This window comes from Ahaetulla prasina, chromosome 1 (assembly GCF_028640845.1).
Source record: "Ahaetulla prasina isolate Xishuangbanna chromosome 1, ASM2864084v1, whole genome shotgun sequence".
NCBI classification, from domain to species: Eukaryota; Metazoa; Chordata; class Lepidosauria; order Squamata; family Colubridae; genus Ahaetulla; species Ahaetulla prasina.
The window spans coordinates 84,359,419-84,385,152 of NC_080539.1; the positions used below are offsets into that span (position 1 = coordinate 84,359,419).

The 25,734-nt window shown below is 38.3% G+C and overlaps 1 protein-coding gene across 1 annotated transcript in view; it reads right to left on the bottom strand.

Annotated features, from left to right (window-relative positions):
* DISC1 (DISC1 scaffold protein) overlaps window positions 1-25,734 on the bottom strand; it is a 176,551-nt gene that overhangs the window by 12,342 nt on the left and 138,475 nt on the right. The window contains exons 9-10 of the mRNA XM_058166515.1: window positions 23,700-23,973; window positions 2,693-2,811 (exon numbers count right to left, since the gene is read on the bottom strand). Coding sequence (XP_058022498.1) covers window positions 2,693-2,811; window positions 23,700-23,973 — 393 coding nt within the window. The remainder of the gene's footprint in view (window positions 1-2,692; window positions 2,812-23,699; window positions 23,974-25,734) is intronic.

A 25,734-nucleotide genomic window follows, 5' to 3' on the forward strand; every position in this document is an offset into this window, starting at 1 on the left:
TGTACGGATTCAGCTGAACAAGATTGTAGTGGCCATCAGGAACAACATTACTCAAGTGTTTGAGTCCTATCCATTTTTCTACAAATTCAGCTAAATGTGTTTTCTTTCTTAAGAGGTCATTAATATTAGAAATATAAACCGCATAAAGTAAGCTGGATAATATAATTTTACTTGTTTTGCTATTTTTACATGTTTTGATTACTGTAAATCTAATATCAGAATTACTAATTTCTTTACTAGCAATTTATAGCTTCTAATACAACTATCTTTGTGCCAGATATTTGTAAACCACACAACTTTATAACAGTTAACAGATATTTTCTCTTAACAATACTCTACTGCAATAGTAGAGTATTGTAAGTATTATAAAAGTGTAATTTGGAAATAACAAGACTTTATATTAACAAGAATTTATCTATTCTTCATTTTCATATTTAGCACGGCATGAAAATGGTTCAGATGAATCTTTATGGGCTCTGTGAAAACCAGCATATTTTAAACTGACCTAATTTAGATCAAGCCAGTGAAAAGATTTCACTCAGTTTCAAGAGCACTAGATAAATGATTTTCTGACAGACTCTGAGGAATTGACTGCTCAGGAATACATCTGATCCATCTGGTAATTTAGAATTATATCAGATGGCTGATAGAAAAAAAAAATTGAAAACTATTATGTGAGTGCAAAGCAATAAGTGCAAAAATTTCAGTGCAGTGCAAGCAAAGATAATTTTTGGAAAGCCTCTTGCTACTACTTGCTAACCAACCTCAAACAAGCCCTCAAACAAGCCTTTTGCTTGTTCCTGTGAAAAGTTATTCTGAGTCACCCTACTTCTTAACATAAAATGGAGAAGCTAGTCACTGAAGTACATGGGCCCAGTTAAAAATGGCAGTATAGTGGCTAAGATTAAGACTGGGAATACTCTGGTTAAAGTCTATAGCCATAGAAATTGACTGAGGGACTTTGCTTGATTTTTGCTCAGCTTTCCTCAGCAGATTATTTTTGTGGAGCTAAACATGAAAGAAAACTCCTATGTAACTCTTGGAGGAAAGGTGAGAGCTAAATGTAATTACTAATAATTGTTTGTGATGATGCAGGTAAAGGGAAGGAGGAGGGAATTAAAGGACCTGAAGCCGCAGACAGTGATTTTTATTTATTTATTTATCAAACTTCTGTATACACTGTGAGCACAGTGTATACAGAGGCTGGAGCAGGGGAAAGTTAGATGCCCCAAAACAGAAGGTTTGCTGAGACAAGTGAAAATGGGTCTTTGTTACTGGATGAAGGGAGCAAGGCAAGATGCAAATTACAAAGTGCAGCCCTTAGATATTCTTAAAATGGATGGAATCAAAAAATATTTTTGAAGGAAGTTGATGAAAGGCAACTAGCACTCACTAATACAGCTCAATAAAATTAAAAACCATTATCCTTATGTGGATTATAATACCCAATCATACACAGAGAGAAGTAGGAAGTACAAGTACCTCATTCTACCTAGTATATTGTGCTATATAGCATCCTGCCATTTCTTTCTTTCCTGATGACAATTTATGTAATTTTTAGGCTCCAAGGTTGCACTCTTGATACATTTATTAGTTGATTGAAATGTCGTCAAGATAGGATTGACTCCTGGTGGACAAATATGGACCAATAGTCACCACCTCAAGTTGTCTCTAGTAATAGCCTCTGGTTCTTCCAATGAAAGTCTTACAACCTGTGGAAAAAGTTAGAGTTGGTTGTCTGCCTGTTCCTAGAGTAAAACCCTGGTGGGGTAGCATATTAAAGGTAGAGTGGACTGATTAGTATAAATAAATATATAAATATTAAACAGATTTTTTTTTTTGCTCTTGCCTAAAATCTATTTTTAAATAGATGTTTTGCCTTTGAAAAAATTATAAGTTGTATGAAAATTAGGGTAGCAGAGGAAAGTGATAACATGACTGATGAGAATCTTTCAGTAGAACTAACCAAAAGGCCTTTTTTTTCTCGAATGGCCAATACTTCAAATAAAGAGCCTTTATGAGATAAGCACAGATAATTATGTGATTTACTGGAACTCTATTCTCAGCATGAGCTAATCCGCTTCCCTTTAAAAATATTTTTTTTTAGATGAAACAAAACAAGGTTTTCTTTTCCAGTTTCCTAGTCAATGCTGTAGCTAGGAATTAGTTACTTTTACTTTATAGCACTCAAAAGCATACTAACAGATCTGTTAAAAAGGTTATTTCTCATCAGTCTGATTCAGTAGTTTTTAAACTGTCATTTCATTTTTTTAAATTAAATTAAATTAAATTATGTCATTTAATATTATTATATTATTTTATGTCATTATTATCTTCAAAAAGAGTTCGACTGTCTACTGTAGACCTCACCCCATTCCTAAGAGGTCTGTAAGGGGCTTGCATTAGTGTACCAGCGTGCCTATTGTCTCTGTCCTAATGTTTTCTTTTATTCATACCCTTTACATGTATTTATAATTATGTTTACACTTGTATCTGTCATAAAATACAAGCTTGACAAAATAAATAAATAAAAAATAAATAAAAAATGTTTGACTAGTTAACATTTTTAGGAAACAATACTAACAATACTAACAAGATAACAATAGTTATCTTAAGCAAGATTCACACAAGGCAAGTGAATGCAACCCCTTCTGCTGGAGTACTTAATACAACACATCAAAAAAAAAGGATATGAACAAGGTTTTCATCATAGCTACAGGCTGCTAGCTGAAGTTGCTCTTCCAAGAATACCAGCTTCTTGCTTATTCTTTTGCATTTTGCTCTGAATTCTGTAGAAACCATATAGAATTCCTGTAAGTACATAAAAAATATGAAAAGGAAATGGTTGTCATACATTCGGTTGTTATTACCGTAATTGGTGTCTGATAATATTTCACTGCTCAGAAGCAAATGAAACGCTATAGCAGAAGATATACCCTGAAATACATATCAGAAGTGAGATAGCTGGGAACCTTATGTTAAGGAGCACTATTTCAAGGAGACAATCTCTCTTTCTCTGTTTGTATGCATACTTTCAGCTGATTGTGCAAGTCTCTTTGGTGTGCACTAGTTTCTTATATAATTGGACCAATGGATTTGTTCCACACTTATCAAGCTGAAATTTATGCAACAGGAGATTAAGCCTTAGTTCTTATTAAGGTGGTAAAGTTCTTTCTAGACTATACGGTTTGTTAATTTAGAAAGTGGTGCTTGATACCCAACTAATGCTGCAAGAAATGTTACTGCAAATTCAATTCCATGGTTGCCACACTAAATTATTATGATAGCTTTGCTCACTGGAACTGTTGAGAGGTAAAGCAACTCTTCCATATGCCTATGGAAATATAATGTAATTTGTGGTTTTGGGAACTATGACAAAGTATCAATTTTACACCAAACAGTCTGAGATCTTCTTTGTTGTTTCACGTTTAATTATTCTCTCTATTATTAACACAAAGCACAAAAGGATGAATATAATAGTCTTACAGTCTAATTATTATGGTTCATTGTACACTTATTCAGATGTTCAGACTAGATTTGGCATGTTTATCCACCTATCAAGTATTATCACTGACCCCACTTTCTTACTGACAGTTTTATATTGCTCCTCAAAATGATATAACTGTTTTTCACTCTTCTTGTAGCTAGTCTTCCATTTTAAACATAATTGCAAGGCAGGCAGGCAGGCAGGCAGGCAGGCAGGCAGGAAGGCAGGAAGGAAGGAAGGAAGGAAGGGAAGAAGGAAGGAAGGAAGGAAGGAAGGAAGGAAGGAAGGAAGGAAGGAAGGAAGGAAGGAAGGAAGGAAGGAAGGAAGGAAGGAAGGAAGGAAGGAAGGAAGGAAGGAAGGAAAGAAGGAAGAAAATAATCTGATTTTGCAGGGGGCACCAATGTTTAGAAAGAAAGCTTTTGACATTTACAATCCCTAAAATGGTCCCCTATAGAACTTTATAATAATTGTATTTGATTTAATGTTGCCCCATAAAATTCTATTAGAAGATAGGTTTACATCAGTTGTCTATACTTCAGGTGTCAGTGTAGCACAAGCTTTTAAAAACATGGACAATCAGACTGAAGAATAGAGGAAGAATCGCCATATATTGGTGGTAAATGTTTTAGGCAACTTCTGAATGAAAGACAACAATGAACAACCCATCTCTCAAACTGTTAAATTATTTCTTCAGTATTTATAAGGATTCTGCATATTTTGGGGGGTTGTGGGAGAATACCTGAACAATTTTCAAAATTGGGAAACGTTAAGAAAATACCTTTATGGCTAGCAAGCTCTATCAACACACTAAATGTTGCTCATTTACAAATGTATAAGGCAACCACTCATGAAATTATTATTTTTGTTTTGAAAATACACATTGCCAAATGGATTACTGATTATCAAAAAGCATGTCCATCTCAGAATCAGTGCTGAAGAAAGCTTGTATATGTTTAGGAATATGATCTATTCAGCACTATTACTTGAACTAAATACTAGATGTTGGTAGCAAAAGCTTTCAGCTAAAGCTCATAAATGCACATTTATCAGTGAAAGTAATGAAAATAAGAAACTCCCATCTAATTTCCTCTCTGAGGACTTCACCCAAGTAGAACCATCATAATGCAAATCGGGCAATGTTTTATTTGTTTTAAGTATAGAAATTAAGCTGCAATTCCAGTGTTGATTTATTGAGTGCTTCAGCTGAATCTAACCAAACAACACCACTATATATGGCTATAGGTCAGACTCCCATTTCAGTCACAGTAGAGACAGCCAACACTGATTTGAAAATGTTAGTTGCTATAAACAAAATAAGACAATGTGAAAGTTGTGACCTTTTAAATGCTTGCTATCTACATACCTTCGCTCCCCCAGCCAGATCACAATACTTGAGCATACTGTTTAAATCTCAGATTATACAAGAGTATATAACCTGTATTCAAATATCTGCTATCGATGCAGTTTTCTGGATGATTTAAGCAACTAGGTGTGTCTTTACTATGAATATATTTACTTTGATCTTTCTTGCTTGCACATTTGCTAAACCAGGTAGAGTTTCTCTCACCTGTCATCCAAACTAAAGATTGTGACTCGTTGCTCATTTACAAACTAAGATTTTAAATCATGGCTTTTTCTCACTTATGAACTCTGGCTTCTTTTGAAGTTACTAATCAGGACTTCTGAATAAAACTGCATCCCATTCAAACCTTTCCCATTATTATTGTTATTTTATTTATTTTAAAAATGGTGCTAGCAACAAGGAACAAAGTGGGTTCAAACAAACTACATGTATAAATGCATAATTTATATAATCATATTTTATTCTTGATCAAGGACTTTGTGCAAATTCAGCCATTACAGCTCCAATAAGAACTGACAGGAATATAAAATATGGTTCATCTACATCCCTTGGAAGAAAAATATGAAATACAAGCAACTAAAAAAAATGTGTACACTGAAACTGTTATTTCAAATGTAATTAGAAACAAAAAGTAGGCATATTAGGATAAATGATATGAATTTAGATACACGCACACATACACACATATCTGTTTTTTAAGAAATGGTATTAAAAATATAATGTATAATTAAACTATGATCTTGGTCTGGAATGTGTAACTCATTAGGTTTGGGGGATTATCCCACATTCCTCCTCCTTCCCATCTGCACCTTCTCTTTTTCTCTCTCTTTTGCTTATAATAGTCATTTTGTGTATAAATAGAAGTTAGATGGGTCAGAGGGAAAAGTCCCAAGTCCAGATCAACAGTAGGAATCGTACTCTTGGTACCCCCCCCACCCCGTGCAAATTAAAATTAACCCAATGCAATCTACTTAATGGAATGTGGGGGAAATTCTTGTAGAGGTACTTTTGCGGTCAGAATTTCATATTTTTAATCACTGAAAATAATCTCATTTTTAATCAGAATCATTATTTTATTTATTTATAAATGTTGACAGATTTAACCAAAGAAATGAATATTCCAAGGTGGTTGCAAAATAGAGAATAGCTCAAATGAAAAGGTAATCATTTGTCTTTATGTCATCCCTATCAGTCATTCTCTTTAAAAACAGCATAAAACCTTTTCAGTTTAATTTCAAAAATAGATAACTAAAATGCCTCTCAGCAGGTCCTATGCTTATTAATGTCACTGCTAAAAGTTTTATCTGCCTGATCTACTAATTATATATAAAAGCTAGTGACACTGAAACTATTTTAAATATTTCCCAGGTGGAATTCTGCTGTGCAGTCTGTGTATGTACAAAAAACTTCCTTGTCAGCATGTTAGCCAAATGGCATTCTAAAACTGGCAAGTTGATCTACTGTTACAAGAAATAACTTTCATTCTGGAAGCTCCTCTAGTCTCTTCTGTTAATTAAAAATAATATTTTTAAACTGAACATTCTGAGGAAGTAAAATTCTGAAGGAGCCCAATATACTATAGTAAAGCTGAATCCCTACTTTTATGAGGATGACAGGTTTTCAGGCCTTCTAGATTTTACAATATTTGGTTGGTTGGTTGGTTGGTTGGTTGGTTGGATGGATGCCCATCTCACTGTGAGATGGCAGGAAAACTTTGTTGACAGCAAAAAGAAACTGCTTTTCACAAGATAGTGGACTTTTTATCCCAGACCATCTGGCTCCAGGTTACAGTTTAACTAGTCCCAACACTGAAGGTCATTTAATGGGAGAGTAGATAGAATGGGAGGAAATGACACTAGTTTAGGATGGAGGCAGAGTTCAGAAACATATACATATAAGAATCTGGGGGATGGGAGGGAAAAAGGGAGGGAGGGAGGAGAGAGGGAGGAATGAAAGAAGAAAGGAAGGAAGGAAGGAAGGAAGGAAGGGAGGAAAGAAAGAAAGAAAGAAAGAAAGAAAGAAAGAAAGAAAGAAAGAAAAAGAAAGGAGGGAGGGAGGGAGGGAGGGAGGGAAGGAAGGAAGGAAGGAAGGAAGGAAGGAAGGAAGGAAGGAAGGAAGGAAGGAAGGAAGGAAGGAAGGAAGGAAGGGGAAAAACATTTGAAGTAGCAAACCAAGAAGAACCTCCTCATCCCCCATCTGAAAGACACTTATGAGCAAGAGGTAAAGCAGCATGGGGCAAGAAGCTGGGCAAAAGAGGATGCCAGCAAAATATGGAGACCATACAACCAGGAAAGAAAAGATGTCTAAGAAAAATAAGAATGCTGAAGAGAAATGTTCCGAACGGAATCAAATAAGGTTAAAGGAATATAGAAATAATGTATTGAAACTGCCTAGAAACAATATTCTAGAATGAAAGAAAAAATTGTAGGCAGAGAATGACAGCCATACACTGACAGAGAAATGTGAAATGATCAAGCAGATTTGAGAAACGGTCAAGTGTTACAAGATCAAATAATTGAGAGAGTAAGAGAAATCCAAGAAGTTGCTTCTCTGACTACAAGAAGGTCGGTCTATTAAAGGCTAGTAAGTGTGACAGAGCACAATTCTTCAGAAGTGTCTTTACAATGAGCAAGAAACTACTGTACTCAGGGAACTGATCTGACATTTCTAATGGTGATATTGGTTGTGAAAGCTAAGCATAGATAGCAAAGGAAAGAAGATAGATTCCTTCAAATTATACATTTGAAAAAAGGTTTCTATGAGTACTGTTGAATGTAATAAAAACCAATTAATCTGATCTGGGCCAAATAAAAGCTAACTGCTGCCTTGATCAGCAAGAAATTCACATTCTTGGGGAAACTGATGATGAACTGGGAAAAATCATTATGTTTGATAATGTTAAAAAAATAGGAAAGGGGGAAGACAGATAATGCTGATACGTAGCTTAAAATAATTTATTGGTCATATTGCTTAAGATAGGTCAAGATACTAAGCATTCATCCGGTCCTTATATTATATGTTGTAGATGCAATGTCTAGAAACCATAGCAGTTCCACAAATACAATTAAAAATATGGATCAGATATGTAGATGACACCTTCACCACAACAGGACCAATTAGAGAACACTCACAGAACCATTAATAATGTTTTTAAAAGAATCCAGTTTACTAGAGAAGAAGAAAACAACAACTACCCTTCCTGGACATCCTGAACAGCAGAGACCACAAAGGCAAACTAAAAACTCAGGTCTACAAAGATGCTGAGCTTGTTGTTCAGAAGGTCAGCAGTTTAGCGGTTCAAATCCCTAGCACCAAGTAACATCTATAGACTATGCAAAAGAGGCTATCACCCAGCCCAAAAAGGAACAAAAAAGACCCAAGCATCACTCCATCACCAATCAGCACCCAGATCAGTGATGATCAGCAGGTTTTGTCCGGATCATGCAAACCAGTAGCGGCAACTGTGGGAGGCTCCGCTCACCTGCCCGGACGAAATGCGCGACTACTGTGCGCTCACATTTGCAAACCGGTAGGGAAGGTAAGTGAATCCCACCTCTGACCCAGATCAGCATATATTAACTCCAAGCTTAACATCAGACCAACAATCAAGTAAACCAAAGAAGCCAACAGCAAATAGCCCAACAAACTCAGAGAGTACCAAGGACCTCTCGTGTCAATTCTGAGCTACAAATATTCTCCTTTACGGAATTTTCTACTTATAGGATACTGGCTTATTTGTCTTGTCTAACTGCCTATATCATTTTGAATTGCTGAAATGGTAAGTAGGGATCTTCTTATATTATTAAAACAGAGGACTTCTAAGCTAACCAAACTACTGAAAAAATACTAACTAGATTACCAACTAGATACCAGCTAGAACTGTCAAGTTTAAAATTAGGTAATTTTCTAGGGGAGAACAGCTTTTTGATAGCTCATTCAAGAAATTATTCATAAATATATGGCATTGTATGCCAAGAAAAATCTTACAATTCTTCATATCTATATAAATCCTTTATTTACTGAACAAGGACTGAAGTGCTCTAGCAGTATAAACATTGTTGGTTCATGTTGTGGTTTATAAATCTTATGTTAAGAAATACATTTTGAATATAAGCCTCTCTGAGAAAAGTTAAGCAGATTTCCTATTTATGATGACATTTATTTGTGTCTGTTCAGTGTCACATATATTCCAGTGTGACAGTCCAGTTTGTTTTCTGATGGGGCTTCACAGGTTCCTTTAGGTTTTTGAGCACCCCTGCTGCTTTTGATAAGCATCACAAGTGGGGTGCAAGTTTACTTCCTGGAGACCATATGCTATATCTCCTGGTGTCTAAGACAGCCCCTGTTCTCTTGGCAACTGTTACTGCTAATGGCTGGACATTATCTATGAATAGTAATTATTATTTTCTAGAAACGGTGTTTCCTTAAATTGGAGAAGAGATTCTATGATTCTCTTATAATTCAGCAAATTCAGGCATATTGATCCTCACATGCCTTGGTTTTCTTACTTTAATTTTTCTAGTATCATTTAATTACTTTTAGCTTGAATATTTTACTCCTTATATTACACCTTTCCACAATGAGAACATATGAGCTTATTTCAGTATAAGTAGACTATCAAGAGTAAAAACATGAGTGTTCTCATCCTACCACTGAACAAACATTTTATTGATTCTAAGAAAATGTCATTTCATGCTCACCTTCCTGTTTATACATGCCCATGGAATCAGTGAAGAAAATATTTTTTTCTAGTTGAGAAATTACTAAATATAGAGAGTCTCAGTATTTATGAATGTAACAGGAAGAAAAAATATCCAGATATGCACTTTGTAGCTTAATATGGCTTTCTGAACCATTAAAATTATTTAACAAAGTCATTGAAGAATAAAACTACTTAACAAAATAGTAATTAGCAATAAAATCATTTTATCGCAGTTATTATTCATCAGCAACAACGGTACCATCCTACTTTAGGAAGAAAAATGCATGCTACTCTATTATTTATTTGTTTGTTTGTTTGTTTGTTTGTTTGTTTAGTCAAGCATGTATTTTATGACAGATACAAGTGTAAACATAATTATAAATACATGTAAGGGGTATGAATAAAAGAAAACATTAGGACAGGGACGGTAGGCAGGCTGGTGCGCTTATACACGCCCTTTACAGACCTCTTAGGAATGGGGTGAGGTTGAAAGTAGACAGTCTAAGGGTAAAATTTTGGGGGTTTGGGAAAGAAACCACAGAGTCAGGTAGTACATTCCAGGCATTAAAAACTTTGTTACATATCAAAAGATGAAGGTAGTTACTTATAAAGAACTTCTTTGTATGGAAAAGGGGGAATTACAATTAAAATCCAGAGAAAAGATGGGGGAAGAAGGGAAAAATTATACATGGTTTCAATATGGACAATTACAAGTAAGATGGAAATTAGATCAAAAAATAGGTATTAAGCAAACTGAGGATAATTTGTTAAAACAAATGAGAGATCAAGGTCAACAGCATATTAAGAGGTTGTATAATGTATTAGTAGAAATAGACTCAGAGACTGAATTGGTTAAGGATTGTATGATTAAGTGGGCACAAAATTTTCAGCAACCAATAATGTTGGAAACTTGGGAAAGAATTTGGGTGAGGAATGTTAAATTTACACAAGCACAAAATATGAGAGAAAATTTTTATAAGATGTTTTATAGATGGCATTTAGACCCCAAAAAGTTGTCATGTATGTATCCTAATGTACAGGCTAAATGTTGGAGATGTGATTGTGAAGATGCCACTTATTACCATATATGGTGGACTTGTAAAAAAGTTAAAGCATTTTGGATTAAAGTATGGTGGATCATGCAGAATATTTTGAAAAAGAAGATTAAGTTTACTCCACAGTTCTTTTTACTAGGAATAATTATGGATTGTACAGCTATAGAGACTAAATTGATTTTGAACTTAATAACAGCCGCAAGACTTTTGATTGCTCAATATTGGAAGAAAGAAGAATTACCTACAATTGAAGAATGGACACTTAAAGTATCAAATCTGGCAGAAATGGCAAAAATTTCTGCTTATTTGAAAGACTATACACAAGAAAAATATATTTTAGAATGGAAAATGTGGATTGATTATATTCAAAATAAGTATCAGATAAAAAAATATTAAATAGCATATAAGTAAATTTAGGAATTGTTTTGTATTAGATATATTTTTAAAGGAGAGGGGAATTGAGAGTGTGATGATGTGTGGACTGACTAGAGATTATAATTTAGGAATTGTTTTGTATTAGATATATTTTTAAAGGAGAGGGGAATTGAGAGTGTGATGATGTGTGGACTGACTAGAGATTATAATTTAAAATTTATTTTGGATTATGATTGTTAGTTTTGATACCCCGCATTTTATTCTAGGAAGTTTTGGGGGGGGCGGGGGGTATGAGGGAGGGGAATTAAGGGGGGGATGAGGGTAGAAAATGGAATGATGATTAATGTACAGGGATTATTGAAGATGTATAAATATAATTAATGTAAGGTCGGGTCTGCCCAGCTACCATTTCAGAATGGTGGGGAGGGAGAAAGGAGAAGAGAGTAGGAGGTAGGAAAGAGGAGAAGAGGAAGAAAGAGGGGTAGAAGAGGGAGAAGGAAGGTGTAGGGGGGAAGGAGGAGAGGATGTAGTTAAGAGAAGGGGAGGAAGGTGTGGAAAGTAGAAGGTAGAAGAGGGTAGAGAGTTAAAAGGAGGGGGTGGTGACTGGGCAAGCTGTACATTGTATGACTGTACATTAAATATGTTATTGTATATGAATGTAAAGAAAAAAATTTTTTTATAAAAAAAACCTCTTACTGAAGTCATATTTTCTGCAATTAAGTTTGGCGCGGTTTACCATAAGTTTGGATTTATTGTGTGCTCTTGTATTGTTGTGCTTGAAGCTGAAATATTCATTGGCTGGTAGGACATTGTAGCAGATAATTTTATGTACTATGCTTAGGTCAGACCGAAGGTGGCGTAGTTCTAAATTTTCTAAACCCAGAATTTCAAGTCTCGTAGCATAAGATATTTTGTTGCGATCAGAGGAGTGGAGGACTCTGCTTGTGAAATATTTCTGGACACGCTCTATTGTATTAATGTCCGATATGCAGTGCGGGTTCCAGACAGATGAGCTGTAATCAAGAATTGGTCTAGCAAATGTTTTGTATGCTCTGGTTAGTAGTGTAATCTTACCGGAGAAGAAGTTACACAAGATTAGATTTACAACTCTTAATGCCTTTTTGGCAATGTAGTTGCAGTGGGCTTTGGCACTTAGATCATTTGATATGAGAACTCCAAGGTCTTTGACAGAGAGAGGGTCATCTACAAAGTCATGTCCACCTAGCTTGTATTTTGTGTTCTGATTCTTTCTGCCAATGTGTAAGACAGAGCATTTGTTGGTTGAGATTTGGAGTTGCCAAATTTTTGACCATTCCGACACAAAGTCAAGGTCTTTTTGAAGGGTAGCAGCATTGTTGGTAGTGTTAAATAGTTTAACATTATCGGCGAAGAGAACAAAGTTTCTTATAATTCGATCACAGAGGTAATTTATGTATAATATGAAGAGTGTTGGTCCTAGAACGCTGCCGTGGGGGACATTGCTATTAACAGGTGCAGGATTTGATAGGGCGCTGCCTATTTTGACCACATGTTGCCTGTTTGACAAGAACACAGTTATCCAATTATGGAGGGGTCCGGAGATGCCATAGGATTTTAGTTTTATAAGTAGTTTGTCATGTACCACTGAATCAAAGGTTTTACAGAAAATGTAAATTGCATCTATTGCTTTGCCATGATCAAGATTTATAGTCTATATATTTTTTGTAGTGTAGAAGTTGTAGATTACAGGATAATTTTTTCCTGAAACCAAATTGTTTATTAGAGAGTAGGTTGTTTGTTTCTAGGTGGAGGGTAATGGACTGGTTAATGATAGATTCCATTACTTTGCAGGTGATGCAGCAATAAGAAATTGGTCTGTAATTTTCAGCTAGGCTGGAGTCTCCTTTTTTGAAGACAGGGAAGACCGTGGCTAGTGACCATAGATTGGGAAGGGAGTTGGTCCTGAAAGATTTTTCAAAGATTATTTAGGGGTTCTGCTATAACAGTGGAAAGCTTTTTTAAGAAGTATGCACATAGACCATCAGGTCCAATAGATAGAGATGGTTTCAATCTATGTAGTGCCTTTTCAACATTATCTTCTGTGAAATCTATTTGTGTTAGATGACTATTTGTGTAGTCATTGTTGGTACGACTGGGGAATGTTGGGTATGAGCCATTGCTATTAACAAAGACTGAGCCGAAGAACATGTTAAAGAGGTTTGCTTTAACTGCTTCATCATTGTATTCTTTACCGTTAGATCCTTTTAGGGGTGAAATGGATCTCGAGTCATTAAGTTTGTTTTTTTCAAAATTATAGAAAGCATGATTGGATTTTGTGTGCAGAAGATCTTCTTCTTGTTTGATGTGGTAATCGGTGCATTCAATCCTTATTTGGTAGCATATATTTTTGTAGTGGATTTTAAAGTTAACTAGTTTTGTTTTTTTTGCCAGAGAGATTTGTGGGGGGGATTGGAGCTTTTTTATTGATACGGGTAATTTGTTTTTCCTGGTTTTGGTGGTGATTTGTGGCACATATAGTTTGACAACTCTATTGACTTCAAGCAAGAAAATCATACTTGTAATTGCTGCAAAGGAAATTGGAATCTCTCTCTTTCTTCTCAGGGATGAAAACTGAATATTCATCCTGAAACATACTATACAGCACAGTAATTCGGTTGTTACTCTTCTGGCCCGTCTCCTCCTGCCCCCTGCTTAGCTTTTGACTTTACTTGCTGCCTTAAATTATCAGAATTTTTTTTCCTAAAATGTGCTTTTTACTGACAATGAAGGAAGAAGGCAGGCAAATCAATTATCGTAATATTAATATTTGTACACATTTGTAAAAAGGTCAATTCTCCTTATGTGCCCTCAAATTCAGTAAAAGGCTAAAGTAAAATAGCCTAATGTTACAAATCCCATCGAAGATGCAACAGCATTGATAAGATTAATTAGCGTCAAGATTACATTCTGTTTTGTGGACACTCAAATATTGTCTAAATTTCCTACATTATAAAGAATAGATTATGGTTTCCTGCTTCTTTATAGCACAAGATTGAAGGAAGCCGTGTAACAGAAGCTTTACAGCCTAAAGAGACTTAGTGAAATGGGAATTGTTAAATAATCATTATATTTTTCATTAAACTAACATCAGCAAAACAGACTTTTGGAGTATATCTTAATCTGAAAAGAAATTCACTTTGCAAAATTTGGTTATAAAATGTTTTATTTACTTTTTTTAAAAAAATAGTTATTTTTTAAAAAATAAAATAAAATGGAAACAGTACCTTCCTATTGGTTATCTCTTCTATTTTTATTTTGTATTGCCAGATGCCAAAAATGATTGCCAATGGGTCAAATTAATTCCCTATAATGGGGGGAGGGACATTTTCCCATTTCCACAGAAATTTTGTGGAGGATTACTTTTAGTAAGTCCTCCCATTTACTGATTTATCAGATTTGAAATTTCTTGGAGAAGCACTATTCCCAGTACAGTATGTCCTTCCTTTCCTTGGGCAAATATTTCTTTTCAATTTTTTCAGCTTCTCAGTTTTGCAAATCTGCAAATTATAAATAGAAGGAGAGAGAGGGAAATTGGCTCACCTTAGGGGGAAAAAGTCAAATTCTCCAGCATCAATTCTCCAACCTTCATAATTAGCAGTTGCTAGCGATCAAAACAGAATAAAAATATGCTGCTAGATTCTAATTCTAATTCCAAATTAGTCAGAGATTCTTTTTGGTAAAGTTTTCATTTAACGTATCTATGAATTTTCATGCACCTTTTTGGCACAAATGTACCTATTCGTAATTTTACCTAAAATACAATTTTTGCCAGCAATTTCCCCTAATGCAAAAAAATTGGACCCTATTTGCATGCATTATTTGTAGGTATATATGCATGTAAGATTTCTCTAATATTTATTTTTATTTTATTTTATTTTTATTGCAGTTTGGCTACCTATGAAGTTGCAATTAAGTATGATCTATTTTTCCATTATTTCAAAAATGTGAAGTTGTCTAAGTTTCTGTACAAATACAAACTATGATTTCTTCCAACAACCAGTTTGCCAAACTGCTCAAACAGTTAACAACTGGTTCTCCCGAAGCGGTGCGAACTGGCTGAATCCCGTCACTGAATTTGTCTCCTATTCCTTCTCCAATGCTGTATCTCTGCAAAAGCAGTGACTACAACATTTAAAACATTCTTAAAGGTGCTTTACAGTTTTCTATAGGTGTTTTCAGGAAGTATTTAAATGTAAAAATCACAAGAACATGTCAAGTTTATATCACCTTCTTGCATTATTACATGGCCTTTTTAAGACTTTATTCTCATGGACATGCTCCTTTAGATTCCTCAGGGATTTTTTGGACAACATTGTTAAGGATGGGTGATGATAGTGAAAAAGAGTCAAAATATTGCTCATTAGACAGTAAAATATTTAGAAAAAAATGAATATTTAATGAGCATGGAATCATGTTCATTTGCAAATTCCTGGAACCATCATCTTAATGAGAAAGTCAAACAGAATATCAAGGACTTTTGCAAGGGGAATAGTTGATTATCTAATCATAAAGCGCCTGATTTTAGGATACCAGTTCAAGGAGGCAGGAAAATCTTACAATGTTCTTAACATATAAGATGAATTCCCAGAACAAAATAAACTGATGGTTTCATTTTGGACAGCTCTCATCATGTATATACAGTATGCTATACTGTACATCCTCTAGAAAAGATCGGGTTCCGCTTAACAAATTTTAAGATGGAAAATTTATTTATTTATTATTTATTTATTTATTAGATTTTTATACCGCCCTTCTCCCGAAGGACTCAGGGCGGTTCACAGCCATAATAAAAATAGAACAATATACAACTAAAACAAAAGATTAAAAAACTTATTATATATCGGCTAAAATTTAAAAACAATATACCATTAAAATTAAACTCTCTAAAATTTATAAAATTATAAAATTTAAAAATCATGAAGCCAGTCCCGCGCGAATAAACAAATAGGTCTTCAGCTCGCGGCGGAAGGTCCGAAGGTCAGTCAGTTGACGTAATCCAGGGGGAAGTTCGTTCCAGAGGGTAGGAGCCCCCATAGAGAAGGACCTTCCCCTGGGGGCCGCCAGCCGACATTGCTTGGCGGACGGAATCCTGAGAAGCCCCTCTCTGTGTGAGCGTACGGGTCGGTGGGAGGTATTCGGTAGCAGAAGGTTTGTTTGTTTGTTTGTTTGTTTGTTTACATTTATACCCTGCCCTTCTCCGAAGACTCAGGGCGGCTTACAATGTATAAGGCAATAGTCTCATTCTATTTGTATATTTTTTACAAAGTCAACTTATTGCCCCCCCAACAATCTGGGTCCTCATTTTACCTACCTTATAAAGGGTGGAAGGCTGAGTCAACCTTGGGCCGGGCTCGAACCTGCAGTAATTGCAGGCTTTGTGTTCTAATAACAGGCTTCTCTATTGCCTGAGCTATCCCGGCCCTGTGGTGGGATGGTGGTCCCGTACGTACCCTGGCCCTAAGCCATGGAGCGCTTTAAAGGTAGTAACCAACACGTTGAAGTGCACCCAGAAGACCACAGGTAGCCAGTGCAGTCTGCGCAGGAGTGGTGTTACATGGGAGCCACGTGTGGCTCCCTCTATCACCCGCGCAGCCGCATTCTGAACTAACTGCAGCCTCCGGGTGCTCTTCAAGGGGAGCCCCATGTAGAGAGCATTGCAATAATCCAGGCGGGAGGTGACAAGAGCATGAGTGACTGTGCATAGGGCATCCCGGTCAAGGAAGGGGCGCAACTGGTGAATCAGGCGAACCTGATGAAAAGCTCTCCTGGAGACGGCCATCAAGTGATCTTCAAACGACAGCCGTTCATCCAGGAGGACGCCCAAGTTGTGCACCCTTTCCACTGGGGCCAATGTTTCGCCCCCAACAGTCAGCTGCAACTGCAGCTGCCTGTACCGGGGTGCCGGCATCCACAGCCACTCCGTCTTGGAGGGATTGAGCTTGAGCCTGTTTCTCCCCATCCAGACCCGTACGGCTTCCAGGCACCGGGACAGCACTTCGATAGCTTCGTTGGGGTGGCCTGGGGTGGAAAAGTACAGCTGCGTATCATCAGCGTACAGTTGGTACCTCACCCCAAAACCACTGATGATCTCACCCAGCGGCTTCATATAGATGTTGAACAGGAGAGGCGAGAGAATCGACCCCTGCGGCACCCCACAAGTGAGGCGCCTCGCGGTCGATCTCAGCCCCCCTGTCAACACCGTCTGCGACCGGTCAGAGAGATAGGAGGAGAACCACCGATAAACGGTGCCTCCCACTCCCAAACCCTCCAACCGGTGCAGCAAGATACCATGGTCGATGGTATCAAAAGCCGCTGAGAGATCTAATAGGACCAGGGCAGAGGAACAACCCCTGTCCCTGTCCCTAAGCCATGGAGCGCTTTAAAGGTAGTAACCAACACCTTGAAGTGCACCCGGAAGACCACAGGTAGCCAGTGCAGTCTGCGCAGGAGTGGTGTTACATGGGAGCCACGTGTGGCTCCCTCTATCACCCGCGCAGCCGCATTCTGAACTAACTGCAGCCTCCGGGTGCTCTTCAAGGGGAGCCCCATGTAGAGAGCATTGCAATAATCCAGGCGGGAGGTAACAAGAGCATGAGTGACCGTGCATAGGGCATCCCGGTCAAGGAAGGGGCGCAACTGGCGAATCAGGCGAACCTGATGAAAAGCTCTCCTGGAGACGGCCGTCAAGTGATCTTCAAACGACAGCCGTTCATCCAGGAGAACGCCCAAGTTGCGCACCCTTTCCACTGGGGCCAATGTTTCGCCCCCAACAGTCAGCTGCAACTGCAGCTGCCTGTACCGGGGTGCCGGCATCCACAGCCACTCCGTCTTGGAGGGATTGAGCTTGAGCCTGTTTCTCCCCATCCAGACCCGTATGGCTTCCAGGCACCGGGACAGCACTTCGATAGCTTCGTTGGGGTGGCCTGGGGTGGAAAAGTACAGCTGCGTATCATCAGCGTACAGTTGGTACCTCACCCCAAAACCACTGATGATCTCACCCAGCGGCTTCATATAGATGTTGAACAGGAGAGGCGAGAGAATCGACCCCTGCGGCACCCCACAAGTGAGGCGCCTCGCGGTCGATCTCAGCCCCCCTGTCAACACCGTCTGCGACTGGTCAGAGAGACAGGAGGAGAACCACCGATAAACGGTGCCTCCCACTCCCAAACCCTCCAACCGGTGCAGCAAGATACCACGGTCAATGGTATCAAAAGCTGCTGAGAGATCTAATAGGACCAGGGCAGAGGAACAACCCCTGTCCCTGGCCCTCCAGAGATCATCCACCAACACAACCAAAGCCGTCTCCGTGCTATATCCGGGTCGGAAGCCGGACTGGAATGGGTCTAGATAGACAGCTTCATCCAGGTATTGGGGTAGTTGACATGCCACCACACTCTCAACAACCTTCGCAACAAAGCGAAGGTTGGAGACCGGACGGTAATTTCCCAAAACAGCTGGGTCCAGGGAAGGCTTCTTGAGGAGGGGCCTCACCACCGCCTCTTTCAAGGCGGCAGGGAAAACCCCTTCCAACAGAGAAGCATTGATAATCCCCCAGAGCCAGCCTCATGTCACCTCCTGTGTGGCCAGCACCAGCCAGGAGGGGCACAGGTCCAGTAAACATGTTGTGGCATGTAACCTCCCCAACAACCTGTCCATGTCCTCGAGAGCCACAGGGTCAAACTCAACCCAAATAATCTCGACAAGACGAGTCTCCGCCCTCTCACCTGGATCATCCCAATTTTGATCCAGACCATCCCGAAGCTGAACGATTTTATCGTATAGATAACCACTAAACTCCTCGGCCCGTCCCTGTAAGGGGTCATCCCGCACCTCCTGATGAAGGAGAGAGCGGGTCACCCGAAACAGGGCGGCCGGGTGGTTATCTGCCGATGCAATGAGGGAGGAAGTGTAGGAACGCTTCGCTTCCCTCAGTGCCACTAGGTAAGTCTTAGAATAAGACTTAACTAGTGTCCGGTCAGCTTCGGAATGGCTGGATCTCCAGGCACTCTCTAGGCGTCTTCTCTGGCATTTCATCTCCCTCAGCTCCTCGGAGAACCAAGGGGCTGGTTGAGATCTACGCCGGGTCAGAGGCCACAAAGGCACAACCCGGTCTAAAGCCCCAGCCGCGGCCTGTTTCCAGGCCGCAACTAGTTCTTCAGCCGTGCTGTGGGCCAGATCCTCAGGGAATGGCCCAAGCTCCATCAGGAACCTCTCCGGTTCCGGGACGGAACCATCGTATAATGTATATATCCTTCTATGTATAATGTATATATCCTTCTATGCACATTTTTGATCTTTAGTTTAAAAAAAAAAAGCATGCCCAGCTTTTTCATTTGATGGCAATCGAAGCACTTGGGAAAGGTTAAAATCCCCCAGCATGACTTCTCTAGTCTCTGCAATTAGTGGGTGTTAACTATACAGAGAAATATGTACTCTGCAGGAGATCCTGACGGCAGATTTCCACCACCTGTCTAATTAGATTTCTGGGATCCAAATACATGCATATAATTTTTTATTACCTAAGAATGCTAAAGTAAGTTATCCTATCATATTATGAAGATAGAAACTAAGCACCTTGAAATGATATCAGCAATGTAATTATTCTCAGTAATAAAGTTATTGGACAAAGCTATTTAGGTCACACGTGAAGCAAATTATTTCTGAGAAGCTTTTCCAGAAGATTCCCGACTCCTCTATACAAAAGAAAATCTTAAAGATAGAAAATACTCTGAACCAACCCAATTGCTTGAAATGAACTTTTCTGAGGGCCATATTTTCCCAAAGAAATTTGTAATTTCATCATTCCTGAGTGGGTGATCCTTTTCTCTAGAAAGGAACGAAGGACAAAGCATACCACATAAGAACCAGACATGTATCACTGGTCTTAGAGGGTTTGTTACAGGAGTTCATACTTTCAGACTGATTTGGAAGATGCGCTTTGGAACACATAAGCCTAAAAAAGTCAGCCTGCTTTCATAGATATAGTTCAGGAGAAAGATGCTGTGCTTGCATCTGTAGGAAGTCTGAAGTACTGGTTTTGAATCATTTAAAGAAGGCTAATTGTTTTTCTTGAATGAGAAAGAAACGTATTAGCTGGCTCACACCTCATTCTAAAAGAATGAGAAACTCATTCTATAATGAATGAGTTTTCATATGCTAGGTCCTAAATAAAGTACATTACAGCTTTACACTACATTGCAGTATTAAGGCCATTCTGAATATTTCTACTTATTATTGCAAAATCAGACACTACATTTTGTATTCAGTACTGATCTCTACCTCATTTTACCAGGAATTTCGGACCACAAAAACTTCCTTGGAAAACCCAACTACTGTTATCTTCTCCTGCTTTTGGTTCCCAGAATACTTGCAATGCATTCTTTCATGTTCCACCAGTAGGCACTTTTTATTTTATTTATTCATCAAGGACCAGGGTGTGATTAGGGTGCTGGGCTGGAGGTTAGCATTCAGGACCCTAGTGCTGCCCTTGGTGGGATGAACTCCCAACCTTCGCTCTGGAGACGTGAAAGAAACCTGCAATTGGGCATCCCCCAGGCAATAGTGACATCACCAGTTAATCCTTTCAACCTGGATGTGCCTCAGTGCTTCCAAAATGAGTGTGATGTGATTTATTCATCATATTTCTATTTACAGAATTTCATTTTTAATGTGGGCCAGTATGCTCATCTCATCTCAACTCATCTCAACTCATCTCTGCAGTTTGCACAAGCTGAAGTTTCTGGATGTTCTTCAAGGACATGTAGAGTATGTTACAATAGTCCATCTGGGAGGTGACCCGGGCATGAGTGACCATGAGCAGAGCTTCCCAATCTAGGAACTGGCACTATTGGAGCACAACACAAAATTGTACAAAGGTGCTGCCAGCCACAACTGCCACCTGCTCTTCAAGCAGGAGTCACAAATCTAGAAGAACCCCCAAGTTGCACCCGGATCTGTTTGAGGCAGTGTAACCCAACTGACAATCATAGCAGGCAATATCAACAGCTGCAATTAATAGGTGAAAATGTCCCATGTGCATCTTATGGAATCAGGGCTCCATTTGTGAAAGGAGATTTCCAGTCTTGCTTATTGGAATCACCATAAAGCAGACAGACAATATGAAACCATCTCTACTGTACCATATAAAGATGTGTGGGAAAAGGAAGTCAACAACTTCACTGTACAGGGGGAGACACCATTAAAAGAATATTTGAAGACTGATTGGATAGCCTTTCCTGCCCGCTCAGATACTGACAACTGTTATGGCTGCTGTTGCCATAAAACAGGGGTGTCGAACTGGTGGCCTGTAGGCCGGATGCGTCACGTGCAAGCCACGCCGATCGCAGCTTTAGGAATGGGAAAAACATTGTGAAATGTCATGTGACAGCAATGTGACACAGCGAGTTTGACACCCGTGCCATAAAAGAACAAAGATACAGTTCTTAGCCCTGTTTATCTAAGTGTTTGGGGACTTTTTTCTTCCTGAGGGAAGTCCAATAAAGTTACCAAACTCTGTTTTGCTGAAAGGCTGAAACTTGGCTACTACTTGTAATTTGATTCAGAACTAAATTTATCAGACCAATGTGAAGTTCTTAATGTATTTGTGGCTTGCCTTCTCATAAATTTCAAGTAATCACTAATATGTAATGAGACACCATTATATAATTCAGAGTTGATTTGCTGTAGCTATATGCATAGTTGATTAAGTATTCATTTAATTTTGGGAAAGACAGTAGGTTGCCAGTAACAAGTAACTTTGAAGACTAGCTTTGGTAAAATAAATTACCTCCCAAAATAATTCAGAACTTTTCACTCATATTATGAGTAAAATAATTATAGCTGAAGGAAGACTTTAAAAAAAAAAGAAAAGTCTTATGATGCACTGAAAATATTGAGTACACTTTTTTGACCTTAACATCCTTGGCTTCTGGTTCTCTCTATTCTCCTCGGTCTGAGGCAGCTAAGAGCTAACACTTTTTCTTCCTTTTAAATAAATGATAAATACATGATAAATACACAACAATGTCAGAGTCACTTTCTCAAATTTATAGTTTTCATTTTACAAGGCACTGCCTGGAGCCACCAGCAGCACTTTCAAAACACTCTTCACCCAAAGGACTGTCCTGCACCAGATAATCTCTCCCCAATAAGGTCTTCTTTGAAAGACCAGATCAATTCTACCATTAAACATCTCAATCTGTACCTTTGAACCAACCCTGATGCCCAAATTGAGCAAACCCATCCTCATCTGTACCATTTTAGCTCACCTCAGATGGAAGACTCCTCCATGTATAGAACACTCATGGACATAAACTACGGCATTAATGGATAAATTAACAGCTGATTTGAAAAGTATTAAAATGACTGAGTAATGTGGACTTTTTTTTGAAGAAGTTGTTTTTCTCTAATATAGTATGTCAATAGGCACTTTTCTTCTTTAGCTCTTTCCATTGCCCAGGAAATATTTTGGAAAGACTGTAGTGAGAGTGGTTACTTTTCCCCCCGAATCAGTAATATATAAAGAACATTGATATACGGAGGTTTCTATCTTAACCACTGTAAAATAAATCCCTGTGATTGAATTTAAATGGATACTGAGTGGCTCTACAATTCCTTTCCTTTTCTCCCTTGTTATATTCTAGCTTTGATATATACCCTGGATATTTGTGTGAAAAAGGTTTCTAGCATTTTTTTTTAAAAAAACTTAGACATTGTCCTTCTGAAGGAGAAAGACCTTGAAAGAATAAAACAGAACCAGCACATTCACTATTAAAGGCGCAGATGCAGCCCTCTGATTTTGCTCATGTTAGATGTACGCTTTTATTCCAAGCAAGTTCAAGACTCAAAAAAATAATGATGTAGTTTAGCCAGGAGTCAGAATGCGTAGAGGAAACAGGGTATTTCGCAGAAGAATGCATACTTTCATTTGAAGAAATAAACAGTCCTTTTGTGATACAAGCCAAAATACTTGCAAAATTCTAATTGGCTCATAAATAAGCTTGGGCTACTTCAAACCAGCCTTGCTTGCTTCTTCTCTCTCCCCCCTCCCCCAAATTTATCAGTAGCAAAAAGTGCCATGAAGGGGTGGTTCATGTCTTGGCCAAATTAGAGCTTGAGGCTTGCCAATAAGAAACTTCAGAGCACAGAGATTCAATTATAGATTAAATTTGCCAGGAATTTGGGGTGGAGGGAGCAACTTGGGAAACTCTTCAATGGAAGAAAGGGGAAGACTTCAGAAGAGTTGACTATGGAGAAGGCTGAACGTAATGGCTGGTAGGGAAGCATCCGGAATGGCCCTCAAGTATCTCATACTGATTCTGAACTGAGAGTTGTTTACATTATCTTGCTGCTGTCAACTGAAAGAATAACATGAACTACAAAACAAGAGAGAAAGAAAAATCACACAAAGGAACAACCTCTTACTTGAGATAAGTGGGTGCATGCCTGTGGGATACTATGATGGGTATTATGATAATCAATGAAAGTCAACATCCTGTAATGCATCAAACATCCCTTTCTCATTTCATCATCTGATTCCAATAAATAATACATTTCACTTTTTTTTTTTACTAGGCTGGCTTGCTTGCAGGCCAAAATGGAACAAGCCTCATCAAACCTGAAAAGAATGACTGCTGGAAACAAACTGGAAAACAAAACAAATACACAAAAAATCGATACCTCTTTCAGTTCACAGGGCGTACTTTGGTGTTTCTTCCCAATAATGCGGTGTCGAAAAGATTTTTGCTTGGAACTATTAACTGAAAAGCAATTTGACTGTTCCCACTCTGAAGTTAAAAAGGCATCTTCCATATCCTCTATTTCCTCAGTCTGGCTTTCTTCTCCCTCCGAAACATAAGAGCCATTTTTGTTGAGCAGAAACCCATGGATTAACAGCTGACAGGCCTCTAAGTCAACTTCACATACTCTTTCTAAAAGATGACTTCTTCCACAGCTGAAAGAAAAGGCAACAAAAAAATCAATAATTTGCTTAGATAAAAAAGCTCATGTCTCATATAAAATGTCAGGATTCTCTTGGTTTCTTTTAGGGTATTTTGTTTTTACCATTATAAAAACAGTTCTAATAAGGGATTCAGTAGATGTGTTTCCTTGTCAGTTTATTATATTTTTACCCCATCTTTATTTACTTTACAAGTACCTCAAGGTGGCAAATATACCTTACACTCCTTCCTCCTCCTGTATTCCCCACAACAACAACCTTGTGAAGTGAAGTAAGCAGTTCTATGACAATTCGCTGTGGCCAATTCGCCATAGCAAACTCACCACGGCTACCTTGCCAGGGGACAACTTACTGCAGGTTAAGAGTTACACTAATATCAAAGAAATAGAACAGAATCATTAAAGAAAGGACACAAAAGGAGGGACAAAATGAAACGTGAATGACAAAACTTTAAAAAAAAATACTTTAAATAATTAAATTGAATTGTTAAATTGTTCCACGGTGAGTTGGCCATGGTGCATTGTCCCACGGTGAGTTGGCGGAGGCAAGTTGGCCAGAGCGAATTGGCCCATTCCAGATTTGGGCTGAGAGTGAGTGACTGACCCAAAGTCACCCAGTCTAAACATTGTTTAAATTATTGTTTAAAATAATAGCTACTTATTTCAGTATGAATTCTGGTGAATTTGGTTACTATGAAGGAACTTGCTTAACATCAAGGGAAACCTTCAGTGACATGCATATTCATTTAAGAAGGGATGATTTAGTTTGTACTTCATCCTATTCTGCAGTGTTGGAAGAAATATCCATCTGGGTTCAGTTCCAAGTGGGGACAAAGACACTGGAAACATGGAGGCTGCTTGGAAAGATGGTTTAATGGAGGTCAGGATCACATGGCTTGAGTTCCTGAACAGAAAAGGGCTGAGATCCTGTGTGCTCCCTGGTTTTATGCTTTTTCTGAGCTTTGAACTTTCTGGGGCACAGGAAGAGTATCCTGATTGGTTGTCAGACTCCCAGGGGGTGGGGGTCTTAGCTAGCCTTGCTGGCTGATGTAATCTTCCCAGGTGCCATGTGGTGAGTTTCAGTTGCTAGATGGGTTCTATTATGATGCAGATGATGGTTGACAAAGGTGGGGGGAAATGAGTGAGCTTAGCTGAGGCTTTAATGGCCCATTGACAAAGGTGGGGGGGAGTCAGGAAGCTGCTTTGTCTTTAAAACATGTTTCTCCATTTCTCATCCAGGGAAATATATTCTGCCTTTTAAATATTTTCTAAAATATTTCATTCTTCTAGGACGGGGGTGGGTGCTAAATTCCTACAGCAGCTTTCAAGAAATGACAACATTCAGTTTGGCCTCATTCAAATATATACTATCTATACAGTGACCGGGATCCAATGCTCAAGGCTACCATGGGAGCTTCAGAAAAGCATGAAAGCATCCATTTTCAAGAGTAAAAATACTACAAAGCATGAGTCAAGTCCTTTTGATAGGAAGAAATAAATAAACACTGGAGTCCACCTTAGGTATAAAGGATTTAATATAAAGCCACAGTCCTCTAAAGAAGCCGGTGAGAAGAATGACCCAGTTATTTTGATTACAAAAGAATTAGGGACACATAAGAGTACATAGCAATTCCAGCTAAATCTTGTTAAAATAACATAACCTAGTTTCTCTAATGAGCAAATGACAAATAGAAATAATTTTGAAGCTAAGGAAGACTGTAATTATATGGAAGTATCAACTTCAATTTGTTTAAAA